The sequence below is a fragment of the Enhydra lutris genome, unplaced genomic scaffold (genome assembly GCF_002288905.1).
Source record: "Enhydra lutris kenyoni isolate GAN:26980312 unplaced genomic scaffold, ASM228890v2 scaffoldscaffold93, whole genome shotgun sequence".
Taxonomy (NCBI): Eukaryota; Metazoa; Chordata; class Mammalia; order Carnivora; family Mustelidae; genus Enhydra; species Enhydra lutris.
The window spans coordinates 3,518,445-3,542,153 of NW_019154177.1; the positions used below are offsets into that span (position 1 = coordinate 3,518,445).

Consider the following 23,709-nt stretch of genomic DNA (forward strand, 5'->3'; position numbering starts at 1 on the left):
GCGCTGAGCCAGGCAGCCCGAGCCAGGCAGCTTTCCCAAAGACCGTGGCCGCTCGGGGGCCTCCTTGTTGAAAGGGGCGCAGAGCCTGAACAGACTTTTTGCTGATACTCCTGTCCTTCTTTGCATGCAGGTGTTTGGGTTTTGTTTCCTAGTTTTCCTTTCTCGGTTGGGGGCTGGCTGTCACACATCGCCGCTGTGGGTCTCTGAGGACGTTCAGATCCATTGGTGATGAAAACCAAGTAGCCGGCGGATGCTGGACTTAACCTCCCAGCCGCTCTCTCTCGACCCAGTTTGAAAATCTGGATTTGAAAGCAACAAAACCAGATGCCTTCCAATCGTGTTGCCGTTAGAAGACAGCACGGGCTGCCGCGGGTGCCTGCCGTGGGTGCTGTGGGTCCCCGTGGGTGCCGTGGGTTCCCGTGGGTGCTCACACACACCCTGGAGAAAGCGGGCTTGTGAGCTAGGGCTCTGAGATAGGCTGTGAGTTTGAAATTTTATAATACACACTGGCAGCTCTCTCGGGATTTAAAAAAAAGAGTGCTGAATGAAGGTAGTGGGGTGTTATTTTAAAATAAGCATCCCTTTCTCCTTTTTCTAGGAACTATACATTGAGATTTATGCCGATCCCTATGTATGACGCTTCTCAAGCCCTGAAAACAAACCCTGAAAAAACAGAAGAGGCTTTGCAAAAGGTACTGGAGAATCACTAGCTCCATGGTCATCAACTCACGTTTGAATCGGGTTTTGTTAGTAATAATTCTGAACGTATAAACAGGACTCCGTATTTTCCGAAGCTTTTCTCCCCTGAGCTTGTATTCTTGCGGTCACGGCGGACATCCTGTATGACTGGGGGAGGAATGACATAGGAAAGATGAAAACTTGTCCTAAAATTTAAGTGGAATAACATTCGGACCATCAGCGTGCCAGCATGCACAGCTTCTCATTCGTCCTTCCGAGAATGTGTGGAACTGAGGGTCAGCACAACTTTTTCCTCAGCAGCTAGTACCTTCCTTTCTTTCTTTCTTTCTTTCTTTCTTTTTTTCTTTCTTTCTCTCTTTCTTTTTTTTTTTGTAAGATTTACTTATTTACTTGAGGGAGAGAGAATAGAAGGGAGGTCAGAGGGAGAGGGAGAGAATTTTAAGCTGCCTCCCTGCCGAGCACAGAGCCCGACACGGGGCTCGATCCCAGGACCCTGAGATCTAGCACCAACATTGAGTTGGACTCAACCGACTGAACCATGCAGGTGCCCCACTTTCCTTCTTTTCTTACTAAGAAACTGAGGCTACGGATGGGATCTCCTTTTACCATCTTTGTTTATAGATGTGTCTCGCTCCTCCACACCCCTTCCCGCCTCCTTTCTGGCAACCCCAGAGGACAATGGGGCTCCCCCACTTCAAAGCCAACCCACCCATGCGCCTGTGAGCCCATCATCTCTGCCTGGGCCAGAAACTGGCCCCAAGAGGCGTTCTCTTGCTCTGCCCCATCTCCATCCTTCTCTTTCTGTGGTTATGGTTACCTTTCTCCATGTTTAGATGCGCTAAGGATTTCCCGTCTGAAAGCCTACTCCACGTTTACTGTGGGGGTCGCTGGGCCATCTTTGAAATCTTTCTATCTTCTTTGTTTGCCCATCTGGTGGTACCATCCAAGCCTCCCACGCTTGACTTTTCTTCCCCACATCTTCCAGAGCCATGCCATTGTCCAGTTTACAGATTGTGCAGTAGAAACCTCTTCCTTCGTTTTCTTCCCCTCTCTTCCTCTCAGGGATGGCTTTGTTCAAGGCTCATCATTTCTCAGCAGGATTTTTGTTTTCTTTGTCGCGGTCAAAAAGAGCCATCTTCTTTCATGGCACATTGGAACAAACTAACATCTTTAGCCCACCTCTCCCCATTCCATCCCTGGCCCCCAGTGGCTATTAAGATTTTATTTATTTGACAGAGATCACAAGTAGGCAGAGAGGCAGGCAGAGAGAGAGGGGGGAAGCAGGCTTCCTGCTGAGCAGAGAGCCTGACATGGGGCTTGATCCCAGGACCCTGGGATCATAACCTGAAGTGAAAGCAGAGGCTTTAATCCACTGAGCCACCCAGGCGCCCCCCACCCCACCCCAGTGGCTTTTAGAATGGAACCTTCTCTCCTTGAATTGGTGTAAAATTCCACCCAGGATCTGCCTCCTATCCACTGCTCCCTCCTTCTCTTAATAGCCTGCCTCTTTGCTCTGCTCTACTTCAGGGAACTTGTTAGAAATGCATATTCTTGGGTCTCAGAAATGGGGGTGGGACTCAGCAATCTGTGTTTTTGCAAACTCTCCTGGTGGCTGCAAATTTGGCAATCACTGCTCTGGTCTGGTTGACACTCATGCTTTCCCCACTACCTACTGTGTATGTCTGTCGAGGCTGAATGCAAGTGTGAGTGCATCTGGAAACTTCTCAGAGCCTCTTTTCTCCCCTGTGTTGGGGGTCTTCTCAGAATTTCCTTTGCTTGTCTGTCACAGGCCTTGTGATGTCATTTAAGTTATCGGATTCCATATATCATTTTCTCTAGTGACCGTGCCTCCTTGAAGGCAGAACCTATGTATTTTTCATCTTTTTAGTTGTTCAGCAGCTAGCACAGTGCCTGGCCTGCCTGTTTGGATGCTCCTTAGACTTGGTTGAATAAAAGGGAATAAGGTAGGGGGTGGAGAGAGGGAAAGCTGTGATGTGGCAATGGAAATCATTCAAGATTTATATTCAAAAGATCTGGCTGGGGTGGCTGAGTCGGTTAAGTGTCTTTCTTCAGCTCAGGTCATGATCCCTGGGTCCTGGAATCAAGCCCCACATTGGGCTCCCTGCTCAGCAGGGAGCCTCCTTCTCCCTCTCCCTCTGCTGCTCCCCGCACCCTGCCACTTGTGCTCTTTCTCTAATAAATTAAAAAAAAAAAAAAAAATCTTCAAAAAAAGAAAAAGATCTGACCAAATCAAACTCTTTTCAGCTTTGTAATTTCCATAAGTTACTTAATTTTTCTGAACTTTGGTTTCTTTGTCTCTATAAAACATACAACTAGACAGGAACCATGTTTAGCTGATGTTTAACATACAGTTCATGCTGGGGGCCTGACACTATTATAAATGCTTTACATAAATTAACACTGATAATCTGTTAGAGTAAATCCATGAGATAGATTTGTTATGTCCGCATTTTGCACATAAGAAAACCAAAGGACGGGATGACGAAGTAATTTACCTGTGGTGCCCAGTGACCAAACCAGTTAGCGTATGCGAAAAAAAGTTTCTAAACTACAAAGCAACATAAAAATGTTAGACCTCTTTATATTTTCCCAAAGGATATTAACAACTTGTAACAAAAGACATATCCTAAAAAAAAAAAAAAAAAAAAAAAAAAAAAAAAAGACATATCCTAGAGATTTGTTTTCTGGGTTTAGATTTGACAGATCAAGAGTTTGGCACTCATCATACTTCCATCTTCACAAGAAAAAAGCTAAACAGACAGAAAATCAGTGACTCTTCTCAGATCCATCAGAGAATTGAGGCAAAAGCAAAGGAAACTGTCACTCTGGTAACTGGACAGATGGGATTCAGAGAATCACCGTGAATCAAAGTCAAGATCGGCTCACCTGCGGCAGAAGCTAATGGGGCCAGTAACTCAGAGGAGTGTTTAACCAGCAATTGAGGAATTGCTAGAGGCTTAGTGTGGACTAGCCCAAGAGTTAAAAACTCCTAGGGGCCTAGTCTTAGCGAGGTCCTGACCCCTTCATGGGCTTCACCTCCAAGAGCCACCACCAAGTTATCACAGGAAAGAATGGACAAAAATCCTCTCATGTTTCTGGTAGGGGGACGGGAATAAATAGCCATTTTGAAATATACCTGGAGCATTCTGTTGTCTATAACAGAGGCTTACACTTGAGGGAAACTACTCTACCAGAGCTTTATCTGACAAAGCAGAAGACAGACAATCCTAGCCTTCCTGTTTCATAGAAGGGAAGGGGGAAAAAAAAGGCCAAGAAGTACTTTGGCAGGTCACAGCCCAGGAACTCAGTCCCACTAAATAAAACCTAAATTTAATCTTAAGATTATAGAATTATTCCCTTCCCTAATACCTTACCAACACATCAAGTGTGATAACAGCAGATTACAAATGAGCAAAGCTATAAGATACTTTATTTAAGAAAGGATTTCTAGGGAAACCCCAAAGTAACCAAGGAAATAAAAACAGGGACATGGGAAGAGATTAAAGTCTTTTTGATTTTGAAGCATTCAGCATAACTCAGCTTCTAGCCAGATTAACATAAAATTGCACATTAAAAGCCTGATTAGATTACCTCAGTTCCTGTTACCAGATACATCATATCCAGTTTTCAACAACAACAAAAAATTAAAAAAAAAAATTACGACATGCATCATGAAAGACAAAACAAGCATCAGAACCAGACTCCGATATGACACAAATTTTGTAATTACCAGACAGTTTAAAAATAACTAATGAGTATATTGAGGATGCTAATGGAAAAAGCAAAAAACATGCAACAGATGAGTAATGTAAGCAGAGAGATAGAAACTCTAAGAAAGAATCAAAAGGAAGTACTCGACATCAGAAACACTGTAACAGAAATGAAAAATGCCTTTTATGAGCTCATCAGTGGACCGGACACAGCTAAAGAAAGAATCATTGAGCCTGAAGATAGGTAAATGTAAATTTCTCACTGAAAAGCAAGAGAAAAAAAGGAATGGAGGAGAAAACCAGAACAGAATATTCCTGAACTGTGGGACAGTTACAAAAGATAGAGCATCCACACAGTGAGAATGCCAGAGGGAGAAGGAAGACAAGGGAACAGAAGTAGTTGAAATAATAATGACTGAGAATTTTCCAAATTTAGTGACAGGGACCAAACCACAAATTGAGGAAACACAGAGAACACCAACTAGGATAAATATCCCCAAAAATCTACATGTAGGGATATCACGTTTAAACTGCAGAAAACCGAAGATAAAGAGAAAATCTTGAAGCTGGGGATAAGGCAGGAAGCCCTTACATGTTGAGAAACAAGGATAAGAATTGTAACAGACTTTGGGTCAGAAATCATACAAGTAAGAAGAAAGTAGAATGAAATATTTAAACTCCAGCAGCCTAGAATTCTGTGTCTAGCAAAATCTTCTTCAGAAGTAAAGGAGAGGGCGCCTGGGTGGCAGAGTCAGCTGTGTGTCTGACTCTTGATGTCGGCTCAGAATGTGATCTCAGGGCTGTGAGATGTGAGATCGAGCCCTGAGTTGGCCCCACGATCAGCAGGGAGTCTGACTGGGACTCTCTCTCTCCTTCTCCCTCTGCCTCTCCCTTCCCCTACCCCCCCACTCTCTTTCTCTCAAACAAACAAACAAATAAATAAATATTTTTTTTAAAAAGTGAAAGAGAAATCAAAACATGCAAAGATAGCAGTGTTACGAAGAAAGGAAGAAATTGATGGTACTCTCTTACAAGGAAGCTGTACCAGTTGCAGAATGGTACAGCATTCTGTGAAAGTGGACTTGAAATAGTTGTATATTGCAAACACTATGGCAACTACTAAAAACAATTTTAGAAGAAGTGTAGTCAATATACTAAGGAAGGAGAAAAAAGTGTAATCATATACAATACTTAAAGCAGAAAAAGAGAGGACATAAAAAACAGAAGAAATGCCTCATCTACAAATATGTTAATTGTAAAATTTGTGTTTTCTTTAATGAAAAATTAGTGACTTTAAAGCTGACATTTATCATTTTTTTTAAAGATTTTATTTATTTATTTGAGAGAGAGACAGTGAGAGAGAGCATGAGCGAGGAGAAGGTCAGAGGGAGAAGCAGACTCCCCATGGAGCTAGGAGCCTGATGTGGGACTCGATCCCGGGACTCCGGGATCATGACCTGAGCTGAAGGCAGTCGTCCAACCAACTGAGCCACCCAGGCGTCCCTATCATTTTTTTCTATAATACTATACTCTTATATCGTGAAGATTTCATTTTAACAGAAGTCTATTCCCCAGAAGAAATACGCTTTTTGATTTTACTCTACTAAAGAATAACACTGTGATCCTGTACTCAATCATTAGAAGTTTGGGGGGGTTTTTTGGTTTTTGTTTTTAAATATATGATTCCTACATTGGAATACAGGTCTTTTTGTCTTTTATGCTGCTGCTGTTTTCAGCAGTGAGACTGAAGGTGTCGATCGGCTCTAGAGGGCCGTCCAGGTCATAGCTGCCCAGGAGGACTGGCAGACATAACGACGACATTTTGGGCCCTTTCCCTCCGTCTTCACTCAGGCCCTCCATCCTCAGCCTGTAGGACATGGGGTCTCTGTCCTTGCCCTGGAATGGTGTGGGGAAGGAAGGCTTATCCTGCTAATCTAAGAGGCAGTCCTTTTAGTGATGATGTGCCAGTGGTTGATGTTAAAGGAACTGAATCATTGTTATTCTTCCTTCCCCTTGCACTGGCTTTTAGAAATGAGCTTTAAATTTTTTCCCCCCTCTAAAAATAAATAAATAAATAAATAAATCCCTCCAGACTTAGTCTGTGCAGCACCATTGATACCCCTCTAGAAAGCCTGGAAATGCATGGGCCAGCCCTGGGTGTGTGGCCCATACGTGAGCCGAGCCTCTCGTACAAGCTGCTCTCACAACTGGCCCCCAGGACAGTGCTTAACAAGATCAAATGCAAAAGGACAAATAATAAAGCAAAAGTACCCAAAGCTGGGTGGCAGTGTGTACCTGTTATATTTCAGGCAGGAGTCTTTTTTTTTTTTTTTTTGGCGAAAACATTTCCCATCGATGGTAATGTCACCTTGGAAGGACATGACTTTGGGGGAAGCAGAAGAGAAAATTAATATAATAAAATGCCATGGTCCTAATGTGTCACTTAAACGATGTTTCATTTCAAGGATCTCTTCATTTTTATAATTCCTTCACTTATGTTTAGTAAAAAGGTACATTTTGTTCTGCTTTATGGTTTCCATGGATGATAGTAATTATAGTCTGCATTTTTTTTTAAAGATTTTTATTTATTTGACAGAGAGACAGAGAGAGATCACAAGTCGGCAGAGAGACAGGCAGAGAGAGAGGGGAAGGAGGCTCCCCGCCAAGCAGACAGCCTGATGTGGGACTCGATCCCAGGACCCTGAGATCATGACCTGAGCTGAAGGCAGAGGCTTAACCCACTGAGCCACCAGGTGCCCCTATAGTCTGCATTTTAATTGTCTCTAATTGGTATTAAATAGTGGTCATTTTAGCATATGGAAAATTAAAATGAAAATGTAATAATATGGAGAGACTCACAGTTATTAGAAGTTCTTAACCAGGGAACTACAGTGACAAATTAAAGCCAAACGGTTAAGTGGTATTATTAAAAACAAATGAAAACAACAACTGAAAAAAACAAAAACAAAAACAAAAACCCAGATGGTGCAATTACTGATCCCGAATCATTCTTTGCAGACATCTTCATACACGCCCATCAGTCCCAGCAGTTAACCCCGTTCTTATTCGGTGTAGGCCCATGCATATTTTTCTTAAACACTTCATTTCCATCTGGTCATCATTTATATGTTTGAATTTTTAATAGGAGATTGTGTCTAAAAATACAGACTTCAGGCAGCTTCAAGCGTTATTTTCTGTGGAAATCTGTTTTCATATTTTCTCTACTTTTGCTAAAATCAGTCCTGTTTTTGAGATAGCGTGAAGACCTCATGAGTTAATGAAACTAGTATATGTCTTTGTGTTGTACAGCTGGTGGCCTTCAAATTTTCTACCTATTTTCTCCTTTTTTCCCTTCAAACAGTTTTCTCAGTGCCGATGGAGTCTGCCTCCTAAAGGCTCAGAGTTTCGGAGGCTGCCACCCGTACACCTTGGCACGTTTATTTAACTTTGCAACTGTTGGGTGGTTAAGGACTCGTGAGGGAGAGACTCGTGAGGGAAAGCAGGGAGTCACCGCGTGGGGTCTCCAACAGCGGGGCACTCAGACCCTCGCCGATTTTTGTCAGCAACCGAGTCACATCAGGTTGCTCCCAGGACCCGCGGGTTACGTCTCTGACTCGCACTCCCAGAGTGCATCACGGTGACAGCCCATTTCCGGTCTACACGGGGTCATGGGCGTGGGGTCAGCGAATCTGAGCTTTGGTTCCAAGTTCAGCACCTCACTGTTTCTCGCTTCTCCCTTCACCCTCCACCGAGTCGCGGCGTGTCCTTGAGAGATCCGTGTGCTTGCTTTTCAGATCGAAAACTACCTGCTGCGGAATCACGAGACCCGGAAGTACTTGCAGGAGCAGGCGTACCGCCTGCAGCAGGGCATCGTCACCAGCACCACGCAGCAGGTGAGAGGCGCGTGCCCGCGGGCGCGCTCACCGCAGCCGCTTTCCCAAGCGGGGCGCGCAGCATCTCTGTCCCCGAGTCATCCCCAGGGGGGCCGGAAGAAGTGGCTTCTGAAGATGACAACAAATGGAAATAAGAGTTTGGGAAGGATGCAGGGCGAGGAAAACATAGGCTGATTCTAATGCTGAAAATGCGCTTTTCGTTGCTGATGATTTTGTGCTTTTTAAGATTGTCGAAAAAGCGTATTTTAGGTTTCCATGCAAATAGTAGGAACTCCTCATTACGGATGAGAGAATCTGAGGGTAAGCAGATTTGCTACTTCAGGGACGTTGTGTTTCTCCCCTTCCTCACACTCCTATGAGTCTGAAACAAATTCCCAGTTTCCCCCAAATAATTAAGAATTTGTTGAGTATTGGGGCACCTGGGTGGTTCGGTTGGTTAAGCTTCCAGCTCTTGATTTTGGCTCATGTCATGATCTCGGGGTCTTGCAATCGAGTCCCACCTCGGTTCCGTGCTGAGTGTGGAACCTGCTGGAGATTCTTTCTCTCCCCCTCCCTGCTTTTGTTCTCTCTCTCTCTCTCTCTCTCTCTAAAAGTTAAAAAGTAAAAAGAGAAAGAACTTGTTAAATGTTAACACTTAATTACTAAAGGGAAACTAAAGTGTTTCCTTTTTTACTTTATTTCCCTTCTCCCCACCCAATGCTAGAGAAGAAAAAGGAATTATGATGATAAAAGAAATGTGGATTATTTTCTTCCAAAATATCAACCCAAACCAAGGATCATAAGATATTTGAGGAAATATATGTCAAAGAAAGAACAAGATAAACCAAAAATCTGACCTCAGATAATTCAGAGCATAGCCACGGACTTTGAAAAATACTGTAATTAGTAAGTTCAGTGGGACTTGAGGGAATATTATATCCATAAAATGGGAATAGTCTGCTGAGCAACAGGAAACAATGCTTAGCAACTGAAAATATGCTCACAGTAGATAGAATTAAATAAACTGGGAGGGCACAAAGTAAGCTGTTTCTCTGGAAGAAAAAGTAAAGGAAATCTCTATAACATGCAGTAAAAAGATGGAAAACATGAAAGAAAAGTAAAACAGAATGGTGAGTGGATTCAAAATGACCAACAGCCTTCTGATAGGAGCTCCAAAATTGAAAAGGAGAAAAAATAGTGGAAAGCATGAATTGTGGGGTTGATGTGACCCACTGAAATTGATCCAAAGGAAAGGCCAAAAGAGCCACACCTAGACATGTCCTGGTCAGAACACCTATAAGAGAGGAAAAAAAGAAAATCTTAAAGAGTGTCAGAGAGAATCAAAGGGCTATTTTACAGGAGAACTAGAACTAGCGTCCGTCCCAATCACTGGGAGCAAATGAAGTGATGTCATCCAAGTTCAGAGGGGGATTTATTTGGGACCACAAATTCCACACCTCGCCACTTTGTCAAACAGACGTGAGGACAGAATTAAAATGGGCTCAGATGTTGACTCAGAGAAATCACCCCCAGTCGAACATATGCACAAAAAGTTCTCTGGGGAAGTTCTCCAGCATAACAATGAGAAATAAGAGAGGACACAATATGAAGTAATAAGAAACTAGAGCAACAATGAAATCTATATAGTCACAGAAGCTGAAGGAAAGCTTTTAAAAATTGCCCCTTTGGCCAGTCTGCTGGGAGCTGCGGGATTAAAAGACACAGGATTACATTTCTTGCTGTGCAGGTCCTATCGTCATCATTCTGTAACTGCCTTTTTTTTAGTGGGCTTAAAATTTTAATATCAACACAGACAAGGGAAACACAGACAAGGAAAAAACCTCATTGTTATGTTAAAAAATGTGAATATTAGAAGTCTTCATGCACAAGTATTGATACTAACGAAAATTAGAAACTGAAGAGGGAGAATGTTGAGTAGGAGTGTTAAGTATGCTGAATTTTTAGTTTTTATTTTAGGGACTCAATCTCTTTTCTGACATTCATTCTTAAATCAAAAATACAAATATAGTTAACTATTACCGAAATTAAAATAATCTACTTAGAAAAATACAAATGTAAGTCTACCATTTAAATTTCAAATGGAAGCCACCAGAAGAATTTTAAAAAGCAGCGGGTTTCCAAAAGTGTTTATCTCAGCAGGGGGACTGGTAGGCAAAGTTTGTCATTGAGACCCATTTTTTTTTAAGATTTTATTTATTTATTTGACAGAGATCACAAGTAGGCAGAGAAGCAGGCAGAGAGAGAGGAGGAAGCAGGCTCCCTGCAGAGCAGAGAGCCCGATGTGGGGCTCGATCCCAGAACCCTGGGATCATGACCTGAACCGAAGGGAGAGGCTTTAACCCACTGAGCCACCCAGGCGCCCCGAGACCCATTTTTTTTTTAACGGTTTGCACTGTTTTCTTACCTTGTGAAAATGTCATTTTAATTTTTTGCTGTTGCTTTTTCTTAAAAGAGAATGAAAGAAAAGTGTCCACAATAAAAGCGTCATATAATACTCCAAGTGGGTGAAATTATCTGGAAGACCGCACAGGTCTGCATAGAGGTCTGTGAGGGTTTCCTCAAGAGGTTTTAGGTGCATTTCAGTCTCGTATACTTCACAGTGTTCTTTGAAACCTTTACAGCAAACATGTATTCTTTGTAAGGGAAATAGGAAAACGATGTATATTGAGAAAAAAAGGAGGCGCCTGGGTGGCTCAGTGGGTTGAGCCTCTGCCTTTGGCTCTGGCCATGATCTCAGGGTCCTGGGATCAAGCCTGGCATCGGGGCTCTCTGCTCAGCGGGGAGCCTGCTTCCTTACCCCTGCCTGCCTCTCTGCCTACTTGTGATCTGTCTGTCAAATAAACTCTTAAAAAAGAAAAAAGAAAAATGGTAATTATGAATATTGGTGAGGTAGCAGGGAGTTTTGAGAAAGAAAACAAAATGTTGCCCTTACCATTGCCTGAAAAATCTGTTTTTTTCTCCCCTGCAAGGGACAAATATTAGCTTAGCACTTTATGGTTTACTGTTATTTCCTGGTTTTAGTGGTGAACATTAAAAGCAGTGAGAGTGCTAAAATCTTACATTGAGTCTTTGCCTTGGGTTCCTTTCTGAGCTGCCATAATACGGGCTATGCTTACTACAATATCCTTCCAACGTTGCCCCTCAATCGCAGGGGATTTTGCCCATCCAAAAAAATTACTGCAGCGACCTTTAATGCTAATCCTTAAAAGTAAGTTTCGTCTTCTCAACCTCGAGGAAATGGGACACAGGGGGCGTAGTGCGGATGTTTAATTCTGCATGGGTGACATCTGTCTGAATTATTTGAGTCATTGTGTGGTAGGTATATTGCCACCTTTTCTCTTTGAGGATTTCTTAGGACGTTATGATTAGCAGTTTTCAGACTTTAATTGGTTCAGTCACTTTAAGAGAGATTTATCTCTGAGAGAGACTGAAACTTCTTATCGAAGTTTCCAGAAATCTGAATACAGAAAGAATAGGCGCTCTGTGACTACTGTCCCGGCCAGCTGGGTAGCCAAGAACTCTCGTTAAGACTCTAAGATACCATACTCTCCCTTTGCTTTCATAATCCTTTCCAGCTCATAAACTCTCTTCACCAGGAGTTAGCATATCTTTTTGGTAAAAAAACAAAAAGTAAACATTTTCGGATTTGCAGGCTGTAAGGTCCCCTTGCAACATCACAGCTCTGCAGTGGGAGAGCGAAAGTGCCATAGCCACTGTGTGCATGAATGAGGTGGCTCTTCTAATAAAACTTTATTTAGAAAGGCAGTCTCGGGCACACCCTCACCCACATGGTCTTGATTTATTTCTTTCCAGTCTGTTTTCCTATGTGGGTTTTTTTTTTTTTTTAAACACTGAATTTGCAAAATATAAAGACTTGGGAAAAATAAAAAAATAAAAAAAGGCCCAGAATTGCCTGTAGTTTGCCAAAACCCACTCTTCTCACTCGTAAACTTTGCTGACCATTTTTTAAAAAGGGAGAAGGCAGTTTTATTGTCTATAGCTCTTTATCCAGTGCATTCTCCTCTGCCTCACATGTGGAGTTTCTATACTTGCTTGACCTCTTTGCTACCCCATCACCTCGTAACCTTTCCAGATGTGTCCCTGTCTGTACCAGAATGGCTCTCCCTGTGGTGCCTTGTCACCAAGTCCCTGGGCTTTTTCTCTCTCTTCATCTGTTCGTGAGAGGAGGCAGGATAGTGTGGATGACCCAGACTGAAGGACAGGCTTTGCTTTCCCTGTGGGCGTGAACTGATGTTAGTCACTTAAACCTGTCCCAGCCTTGGTTTATTCATCTGTGAAGCCGGGGAGACAACTCTGAAGATGCTGGGGGGATTCGCTGAGATAAAGCATGAGAAGAACTTGACTTGTCACCAGTAAATCGTTAATGTTGCTGCTATTAGTCTTACTGTCACAGATATCATCACGATTGACTTGCCTCACCTTCCGAAGACTCACTGCTTCATTCATTGACAGTGTGCCATTTTGAATATCTTTCTGCTCCTCGTGGGTCCTGTCTGTCTCCTTCCCACATGATTCTTAAACCTTTCGTCTTCCGAGTGCAGTCCCTTTCCTAAGTTTTGTACTTAGTACTTGTTTCCTTTAGCTATTTCATCCACCCTTACCATTTTAATGTTCCAATTGTGGGGAACTCCTGGGTCTATCCCTGTTTTTTTCTAGCAAGTTTTACTTATCAACACTTGCTCAGCATGTCTGAGATAGGGGGTCACTAAAACAAAATTTGTCTCTGGAACTCCTGATTTTACCATTTCTCTCAGTGGCCTCATCACCAAGGATAGAACCCTTGGGGCCATCTTGGATGTCTCCTTTGCCACCACCAGCCAGTGGTCACTGTGGCCACCCATTGACCTACCAAGTGTCTTTGCAGCTGTTCCTCTTTTTTCTTTTTTTTTCCATTTCCATTGCCAGCCCTCTTGCTCAGGTGCTTTTTCAACTCACTCCTATGTCTTCTTTCATAAGTACGGTGGGAACTGGTGTATCTACCTTCCATGTCTCCTTCTGCTCTCTATATCCCATGTCCTTTGCATCAGGCAGGGAAGCTGAGTCACTGAGGGTGCTACAGGGTAAGGATCTGTAGACCTCACGGTTGTGGCAGGAGCCGGGGCAGGATACCCCGTGCCCGTACACCCTGTTCCACTTCCTTAGCCTGTGCCTGGGTCTCACACTCTCTTGCCTTAGCCGAACATTCCAGTCCCATCTCCTACAATAAAGTGCCTTGTTCCTAATCAGGAAATAGTCCTCGCAGGTGTCTGCCCATGCCGTTACTTATGCTTATTCTTTTGCTTAAAATTCCCTTCGACTTTCTCAACCTGTAGAAATCTTCCAGGACCCAGTTGAAAAGCCACCTTCAACCTCAGCTAGATGGGCTCCCTCCCTTGGCTGAAATCTTACACAACTTCATATCATTCCTGTGTATCATTCCTGTATCATTCCATACTTCTACGTATGCGGCAGGCACCCTTGTAGGAAACGGAGCTGAGCTTGGGCAGAACAAGACGAACAAAACGTGGGTGCCCTTATGGGGGTTATATTAGGGAGCGCTCTCTGGCTTGCGTTACTGTTGATGGTGAATATTTCTTTCCACTTCCAGGCTTCTCAGTCACTGGGTGGTAAAAGGTATATCTTACTCGGGACGGTCTCACATTCGGTTTTAGGCGTTCAGTCTGTCTCTTGAATTGGCTAAAGACATTGACATGGAGAAAGATGAAATTTCTCGGCAAATGCGGCATTTGCTGGAACAGTTATAACAAGTGGAGAGCAACCAAAGGTGGTGTTTATTACTAAGATTTCTAAGTTCTGAACTTTGGGTTCTTTAGCCCAGTACGTTTGCAAAAGCCTAAGCGGTCCCCAACAGGTGTGACGTGAGCTAGTGGTAATTTAGCTGCCACAGAAGCCAGCTTGACCTGAACCGCATTAATGGAGGTATGCTTGCTATAGTCAGGAAGGTGCCTGCCCTGCTCAGCTTTCCAATCCCCTTCTCCTGGGTCATAGTCAGTTTTATTGGGGGGGGGGTGTATTTCGTGAGGGTCTAAGGTGGAAGAGACAATGCAGAGAAGGGGCCTGGGGGTGGAGAGGGTTGAGGACTGTGAGACTGTCACCATAGCAGAATGGCAAGAGGAACCAGGAATGTGAAGCCTGAAGAGAAGCAGATTAGGGAAGAGGAGTTGCCTGTGTTCAGACGTGTGCCAGACTGTCCCACGGAAGCGAGCTTGCGACTGATTGTTGTTCTCAAGGGGGAGTCATGGGTCTGTCCCAGGGGACGTGGGAAGACAGATTAGGACTCAACGTAAAGATGACCATGTCCAAGAATGACAGAGTACATTTCCTCAGAGGGAAGTGAGCCTCTCAGATGGACGGTGGTGGTTAACAACTTCAGCGGGCTGCGTGAGGAGAGTGGAATGCTGGGGCTCGAGGCACCGAGCGGCCGTTCAGATGAAGAGTATGGGTGCTGTCACCTACCCTGAGGCGTGTTGATGGGCCAGCCCAAGGGATGACAGTCTTCTGGCTTCCCGTCTCCCTTCTTCCTCACATTTGTGTGCCTTAGGAACTTCAGTATGAACTGAGAGTCAAAATCCTCGAGTTCTTGTCAGAATTTTAGACTTGCTCTCCACACAGTCATCCTGTGTCATCTTTTGTAGGTTAATGTTCCTGGGCTCTGAGCTCTTTGGTTGTGAAGCATCTGGATATGGCCTCTTGGGCTGTTCGAACCTTAGTAACTGTGTGTTCAGACAAACCTTTGAGACTTGGGAGGTTTTATGTCTTACTTGAATGGAAGAACTAAATTTTTATGTTTCTTTCAGATGTAATTTTACAAATTCCACTAACAGAATATGGTGTTGAGGTCATTGGAACTTGTCTCCTTGGGGACTGCACACATTTCAGGAGTCTCTTTGGCCTCCCGATTATTCAGGATGACCAACTTCACAATGCCTCCTCCCCATGCCTCTCAAATGTGGCCTCAGACATGTATCAGTTCCTTTTGAAGTATGTGATTTGTCTCTTGAAATAAAGTATTCTTCTTGGGAAGATCTGAATTATGGATGACTCCTCCCGTGAGGAGGCACAGATCAATACAACAGAAGAGTTAGAATTTACATCAATTAAGAAGATATTTTAAAACCTATAGTTAGTTCTCTGCAGGGCATTGTGAAAACGCATAAAGTTAAGATATGATTGCTCCCTACAAGCTTAGATTTTAGTGAGAAGCATTATTCATAGAACTTCTGTTTCCTGTGGGGAGCTCCGAGTCCTTCACGTCTGTAACCCCAGGACATTTGATGGTAATAGGAGCTGTTCTTAATGTACATTAATGTTGACTTAGTGACCCTGTGTCAGGGAATAGGTGCTGTGAGTGGTGTTACTTTACTGGGTTGTCTTCCTAATACACTAGAAAGGGAGATGGGGTAAATGTTAGAACCAGATTTTCTAGAACAGGAGGACAAGAGGGATGGTGATACCACCACTCTGTATTCAGACCATAAGTCTTCCGAGTGGTGGACCCAAGTCTCTGTTGTCACAGAATTCATGGGGGAAGGAGGGCTGACTTTGGCTTCCAATGGTTGTTATTTCAAATCATTCAAAATAGAGCAAGTGTGAATTTAAATAAAAATATTACTAGGGGGCACCTGGGTGGCTCAGTGGGTTAAAGCCTCTGCCTTCGGCTTGGGTCATAATTCCAGGGTCCTGAGATCGAGCCCGCATCGGGCTCTCTGCTTGGCGGGGAGCCTGCTTCCTCCTCTCTCTCTGCCTGGCTCTCTGCCTACTTGTGATCTCTGTCTGTCAAAAAAACAAAATCTTTAAAAAAAAATATTACTAGATTGCCACCTCTGCCGAGTGAATGCCCAGATGGGATAGGACTCTGGATATGTGAGGTCTCTGGAAGAAGGAGTAATTTTTTAAGACCATGAAATTGCCTGCAGTTCTGAGCAAAATACTGGAGAGACTTTATAAACCACAGTTTATCTCTTTCTTTAGAATTCTTAGCTTTCTTCATGCTCTTCTCTGTAAATGCAAATACAAAAGGACATAATCTTGCCCATCTCTGATACTTTTTGTCTCCAGTAGTTATCTTCCACTTCCCTCTGGGTTTCACGCTTACGTCCGTGGAGTGACTGAAAATGATTCAGATGTAATTAACCTGGGAGAGGGGCTTTCATGGAATAGAAACTAAATGTTATCAACTTTATTATTGCCTGTGTTAAAATAATAAAACCTCAACGTGCTTTTTTGGGTGGAAGAGTGGCTTTTAATTTATATGGGGAAGTACCTGATATAATTGCATTAGCTTTAAAAATATTAATTTCTGGGCACCTGGGTGACCCAGTCTGTTAAGCATCTGCCTTCAGCTCGGGTCATGATCCCAGGGTCCCAGGATTGAGCCCTGCTCAGGGGGGATCCTGCTTCTCCCTTTGCCTTTGCCCCTCCCCTTGCTCATGCTCTCTTTCTCTCAAATAAATGAATAAAATCTTTTTTAAAATATTAATTTCCAGAGATCTTATGATTCTGTAATACTGAGACCAACTGGCTGTGGACGCCATCTTGTAGTCATTTCAGCCGTCGCCAAATTACATAGTCCATTTCTCTGTTTCCTCAGTACCTGGCACTATGTCTGTCACAGAGGGGGTACTTAATAGAAATTAATGAAGGAGAGTTACTATCTAGCGAAATGTCACAGAGTAGCCACGAAATTCTGAATCATCCAGAAGTACACACTTTGGTTCTACATGCTGCATTTCCTAAGGCAGGAAAGAGGACTGAAGTCCCTGAGATGTTTTATTGGAGTTGATGTTGTCGAACGCTGCTAATGTGAACAGATAAATTAGTAACTGGCCGTAAGCTACATTCTGGAATGTTCTAGTTAAGAGGTGTTTTTGTCCTCATTCATTCCATGTTTTCTTCTCTCTGAATATTGGCTGTACTGCCTTGGGTGCTTGCTGTCCTTTTCACGGTGTGGAGCAGATGATTGACAGAATATGTGTGAAAGTACAGGACCATCTCAACTCTTTACGAAACTGTGCGGGAGATGCTGTCCAGGAAGACTTAAAGTCAGCAGAGAGGCTCATGCGTGATGCGAAGAATTCTAAAACGGTGAGTTTCACTTCAGGCTACGTGAGTCTTGTGTAATAAAAAGCTTGTTTAAACTTCAGTTCTACAAACGAGGTCCAACTGTTTTTAGCTTTCTACCCAATGTCAAGGTGACTGACAAGTGGCAGAGTGAGGGGAGTTCCTCTTTGCCTCCTTTCTGTTCCCTGAGTTAATTACCAGTCGTCAAAATACAGAATAAGAAGTAGGGGGTCCCTGTGCTGACAAGGGTTGTCGTTGGGTCCTGAAGCGCTGAGGGATAGAGTTGTAGTTTACATGAGCAACAGCTCATTTGAAGGTATTCTCCTTCCAAGCTGATAGCATGAAACTCCCCTCTGTCACCTCTAAATGGAAGCTTCTTTCAAATTAAAATTTGGTTCCCAAAGTCTGGCTTCACGGAGAAAAGACTAAGGGTCGGGGGAGGGGAGTTGGCCAGAGAGCCTGGGGCCTGGGCCTGGCTCTGCTCTTGGACGCACACAGCCCTTGAGTATTGTCAGGAGGACGATCTTGAGCATTAGTCAAATACCTTCATTCCGCAGAGGAAGACGGGAAGGGGCACGGAGGTAACATACTGATGCTGAACTCCACAGTTCGCGAATCTATGTGAGGCCTTTGATCGAGAACAGAGCCTCTCTCATAATGTTTCTTACCCTTTTCACTAACTCTGCAGTGACTCGGGTACTTAGTTGCGTAGCTACTGAGAGGTTATTTGTCCTTTTCTTACAGTTGTTACCAAACTTGTACCACGTCGGCGGCGCGTCCTGGGCGGGGGCCAGCGGCTTGTCCTCCGGTCCCATTCAAGAAACTCTGGAGTCAATGGCTGGAGAAGTGACAAGAGTCGTAGATGAACAACTGAAGGTGTGTGCAGTTCCGTTATTTTGGAGCGGGAAATCGCTAGGACAGCTGTGTGTGGCGGCATTTCTTACCGTAGCGACTTCTGTGGTTGCGATTTGTATGTGTGTGCTCACCTACCCCACAGGCACTGGTAGTAACACTGGATCTGTCTGTACTTTGTGTATAAATGTGGGAGTCACTTCTTACCTAATGAGAGCGAGTCAAACCTAGACAATTGATACTTTTGATGGAAAATCTCTAAATGCACTTTATAAGGTGCCATTGATAAGCGAATGATGGATTTCCACTTACAAGGCAAGAAGAGAAGGCTGTTCTAGGAAAAAAATATCTTCTGGCATCACATCTGATTAGAGAATGGCCCAGAGGACGGGAGCCCCGTTGACGGTTCCCAGAAGCTGCTGCTATGAAGGGCTTCCCGCTGGGTGAGTGGGTAACAGTCCTCATAAGAAGCTGATTGAAAGACAAGGATAGGGATTTAGATGAAGCAACAAGGCACCCGAAGTAACAGAGACTCATCCACAGGCTCCTGGCTGGGGAGGAAAAAAAATTCTCTGAAATGTAACCTGAGACTAGATTTTTCTTAAGGTTACTTCAAAACACAACTACTCATTTCTGCTCTCCCTGTTCAAGGATGTCTTAAAAAACCATGTCTCAATTTCTATAATTATTTGGTTGGTTTTCTCCTGAGAATGAGATTGCTTCAGCTCATGGGGATTGGGTGTGGGACTCAGTAATAACTTCACAACATGATAATTACTCTGCTTGTAAATTAAATTAATGAAGGAGAAAATGTTGTGGATTATTTAGGAGTTTAAGCCACTCTTACCTTCCTGGGCATGTAATGCAGAGAGAGACTTGAGTGAGTCGTCTTTCCTTTATTTTATGTAGGTGTTTTGCATCCACTGTGAGTAAAGACAGAGGGGCAGAAGGAGGACAGGCCGGTCGGTACAGAGTTCCGCCAGCTCATTTGTTACCTAATGGCACTTGTTTCATCCTCCATGAAGGATACAGCATGTAGGAAGGAAACTATCTTCGTCGCTATTTATTTTTCACTTTAAAACGGAAACTTAGTCTGTGAAGCATTTAAATAATACTAACAACTGTGAAAGAAAGGAAAGGGAAAAAATCACTTGAAATCCCAGGGATAGCATCCTTCTTAATATTTTAGTGAATTCCCAAATGTTCTGTGTCCGTACGCACGATTGTACGTATACATGTGATTAGACTATAGAGCTTTTTGGATTCGGTACAACGGCATGAGTACGATTCCAGATAAGTGAAAAATCACCATCATTTTAATGGCTACATTGTAGTTCATTGTCTGGATCTACCAGTGTGTTTGGAAACCTCCACTCACCTGTGCGTGTCTCGCCTTTGCTTTCATTCCAAATGACATTTCCGGTCACCAGATGTGTGAGACTTCTCCCCCCACCGAGTGGTTCTCAGGGACACCAGCTGGGTGTCCGACAGCTTCACTCTATTCTAACACTATCTCCCTGGGGAGGGTTCAGACCCCCCCCCCCCCCGCCCAGGTGGAGAGTTCAGTCTCACAGGACTGCCCCCCACCACCACTTCAGACACCAAGGTCAAGTCTAGGTTGCCACCTGTGTTTCTGACTGACGGGCTGTGTTTTAAGTCAGAGGTTCCCACGACACCTACGACACCCTGTTCAGGTGCGACTGATTGACTAGAGCAGCTCACAGAACTCAAGGAAACGCGCTGACCACTTTGTGAAAGGATATGATAAAGGGTGCAGACGAACACTCCAAGGGAAGAAGTGTACCGGGCAAAGTCGTTGGGGGGGCAGGGGCGGCTACCTGTCCTGGAGCACCCCTTCCCCCACACCTCCAGGTCTTCACCACTCTGCAAAATCTCTGAAAGTGTACTTTTCAGGTTTTTATGGAGGCTTCATCACGTAGTCATGACTGATTGTTAGCTTCACCTTCAGCCCTTCTTCCTTCTCAAGACACTGGGGAGCAGGGCTGAAAATTCTGACCTTCTGAGTGTGGTGTTTGGTCTCTCGTTGACCAGTCCCCAACCAGGAACCATTCAGAAGCCCACCATGTGTCACCTCATTAGAACAGACACTCCTAGCCTCCAGGATATTACGAGGGTTTTAGGAGCCTAGGTCAGGAATCAGGGTCACAGGCCAAATTTTAGAACTGAAGATGCTTCTAGTGTTTTCTCTCAGGAAATTGCAAGGGTTTCAGGAGCTCTGTGCCAGGAACTGGGGCCGGAGAGCAGTATACATATTTTCTGTTATCTCACAACCACCATTATTTATGGTCTGATTTCTAATTAATCCAGGTAGGGTAAATGCCAGTAACTGGTCCGTTTCCAGGTCAGATGGGACTTTTTATACTTTCATCTACATCTGCAGACGGTGTTCCCACTGCCAAACTCTCCCCCACCCCCGACACTACTGTAGTCTTCTGTTCCTATTTGTCAGGATAGAGGAGTAGAAAAATCTTATTTGGTCTTTGTTTTGTTTTGTTTTGTTTTGAATAGCTAGTATAAGTCAGGTAATTTTATTATCTATTGGTTTTTCTTCTTTTCTAAATTGTATATTCGTATCTGTCATCTAATGTTTTCCTCTAAAGTCTCTGTGAGCACTCCTCACGTACTGAGAATTGGCTGGTGTTGAAGTTGGCGTGAAACATCTGGGGCTCTTCCCGCACAGTCGTGGAGGCCCGTGCGGAGAAAAGGGCCAGAAACCGCGAGTCGTTTGGAACGCTGAGCCCCCTGCATGGAGAGAAGCTGTTCTGCAGAATCCCACAGTCCTAAGGTGGACTTTATGGGAGTGAGAAATAAAACTTCTGTTAAACCAAACCAAACCAAAACAAACACCCAAAACCCCCAAAATCAGGGTGGAATATTGCATCAGGAACATCCCTGCCAAACAGCTTCTGACCGTGGAGTCTTCGATCGCACGTTTCCTTCTTCTCCGCGCACCGAGGGGTTCTAGTTGACTTGCCCCTCATTCTTGGAAGGGAGTAGAAGGCGGAGGTCTGAAGCAAAAGGCTTTTGAGTTGTTCAAAGCCCGCACTAATGTCAGTCTATTTAGGACCCAAAATATTTTTCTGTAAATAGACATTCCCCACATTTTTTTGAGGCTGGCCTTTCTGACCCCTTGTCAGTATCAGCAGTGTTCTCCATCAACACTTCCTTATTTGCAGACCTCAGAGCCTGCTTCTCTCTGTTCTCATGGCTCTTGGAGGTCCCCGACTCCTCCTTGGCCCGTTTTTGTAGTCCCCACTCGCTTGTTTTCTTTACTCTCAGTCCTTTTGAGTTCCAAGTTCCTTTCCCTTTGGGAATGTCTGGCAGGAATCATTGCAAATCTTCAATCACAGCTTCTTAATTAAATGTTACTCATTAATTTCCTTGGAACTGGGAACAATAGACTTCTTTCAACAGACTATAGGCAGCTCATGTCTTCTCTGTTTCCTTCCGATTTACTAACAAGTGGACATCATTTTACTATTTAAACAAAAAAATCCCCATTTGTCTATTTTTTAAGATTTTATTTATTTATTTGAGAAAGAGCAGGGGGAGGATCAGAGAGAGAGAGGGACAGGCAACACTGTGCTGAGCACAGACCTGAGGTGGGGCTTGACCTCATGACCCTGAGATCATGAGCTAAGCCCAAATCAAGAGCTGGACTGTCAACTGACTGAGCCACCGAGGCACCCTATCCATTTGTGTATTTATATAGCCTTTCAAGATCTTGATTTTCTTAAAATGATGTAGGAAAAAATGTTTTCATTATAATCCATATTGACTTTCTCACTAAACCACAGTGGTCCTTATTTACTTCACTACTAGTATCTACTTTAGCTTTGAAAAAAAGCCCTTTCTCTATTTCCCAGGTTCTTTAAAATTAGTATGTTGCACTAGCAGAAGCTAAAGTGGGTGGATTATTTCATAAAAGTTAAGATTTTATTACAGTGATTTTTTTTAAAAAATGACAAGTAGGCCTGAGGTTGTGTCCTGATCTTGCTGTAAGTCAGCTTTCTTTAAGGCACTCAGCTGTGTATTCCCTGTGTCTAGGCACTGTCCTGCGTGAAGGTCAGCAGTAAACATTTTGAATATTGGGTAATAACAAGTTCAAATAGCACTCTGAGACATCTTTCAGAAATATCCTTTCAGAAAAGCAACAGAATGGCCAGGTAAAGCAGCCTTCTCAGCAGACTATCTGGAGGAGAAGAAAGCAAATAAATTTGGAGAAATTCCTTCATTGAGAAGAGGTGATATTTTCTCTGGGCTGGTCTGTTTTAGGTGTTTTTAAAAGACAACTCTCTTCCTGTTTTCCCTGTTTTTTAATCCTAACATTTATTCCTGGAGTAATAGTAGATGAATAAGTGAGATTTGAGTGTTTTAACATAAAAGAAACTTGCATTTTTCCCTTTGGGACTTAAATTTTAGAGTGCTTGTTTTGGCCTTGGAAATTCATGATTTCACTCCTGGCACACCCTGTGAAATACTTCACTGGTCAATTTCAGATTTACTAAGAAAATTAGTCCTGAGGGGTGTTGATGGCATTTTAGCAGGTGTTCACTTGGTTTGGCTAAACGGGTTCTCTGAGTTTTCTTGTTTCCTTATACTTATTTCTTAAAGCAAATGAAAGACATTAGGCACTTGAGTGCAGAAGTTGTGCTTGCTGGTGGTAGATGGCAGCAAGTATTGGCTCACAGTAGAATACGGGGGTGTAGCTGCCATGTTAAGGATATTCATCCAACTTACTTTACAAATACTATGTAAGTTTTCTGAGTATTGTTAGTTATTTTTACAGTTAGGAGATACCCTCCTAACTAGCATTGGGGAGATACAGGCAAAGTGAAATCTGATGATCGCATTTCCAGTGCATTGCCTGTTCAACTCAAACTGTCTGAAGGTAGGATAACGTAGACTAACAAAAGGAAGACTGTGTAAGAAAAGTTAGGAAACACGGTTAGAGTGAGAAAGTGTACCATAAGCCTAGTTTAGATTTCCAGAAGGAAAGGGAGAACAGCAAAAAGTAACAGTTGAGGAGATGAGGGCTGAGGATTTCAGGCACTGATGACCAGAATCTTTCAATTCAGAAAGTCTGGTGAAACCCGTGTCCGATAGATAAAAGCAAATCCATTGTCTAGAATCACATAACAGGAAATGAAAAGCACTGAGAACAAAGAGAGTGCATTGCAAGGACCCAGAGGGAGGGGAAAACCATATTACTTTAAAAAGACCAATACTGAGACCGACAAGACAGCTCCCAAATCAACAGTGGGTGGAAGCCAAAGACAATGAAAAGGATATCTTCGTGCTTCCGAGAGAACATGGAGTATAAACCAAGAACGATATATCCAATAAAACCTAATTTTTAAGAATAAAGGTGAAATGAGAACATTTTCATCCAAACAAAAAGTGAGATGTTTACTCTAACTAGACTATAGTAA

The 23,709-nt window shown here is 43.4% G+C and overlaps 1 protein-coding gene across 5 annotated transcripts in view; it reads left to right on the forward strand.

The window, feature by feature from the left end:
• The window catches only part of LOC111138620 (capping protein regulator and myosin 1 linker 1), a 300,609-nt gene that overhangs the window by 205,716 nt on the left and 71,184 nt on the right, over nt 1–23,709 (forward strand). For all 5 annotated transcript variants that reach the window (XM_022490645.1, XM_022490647.1, XM_022490648.1 and 2 more), the window contains exons 23-26: nt 599–692; nt 8,225–8,323; nt 17,300–17,428; nt 18,149–18,280. In XM_022490645.1, coding sequence (XP_022346353.1) covers nt 599–692; nt 8,225–8,323; nt 17,300–17,428; nt 18,149–18,280 — 454 coding nt within the window. The remainder of the gene's footprint in view (nt 1–598; nt 693–8,224; nt 8,324–17,299; nt 17,429–18,148; nt 18,281–23,709) is intronic.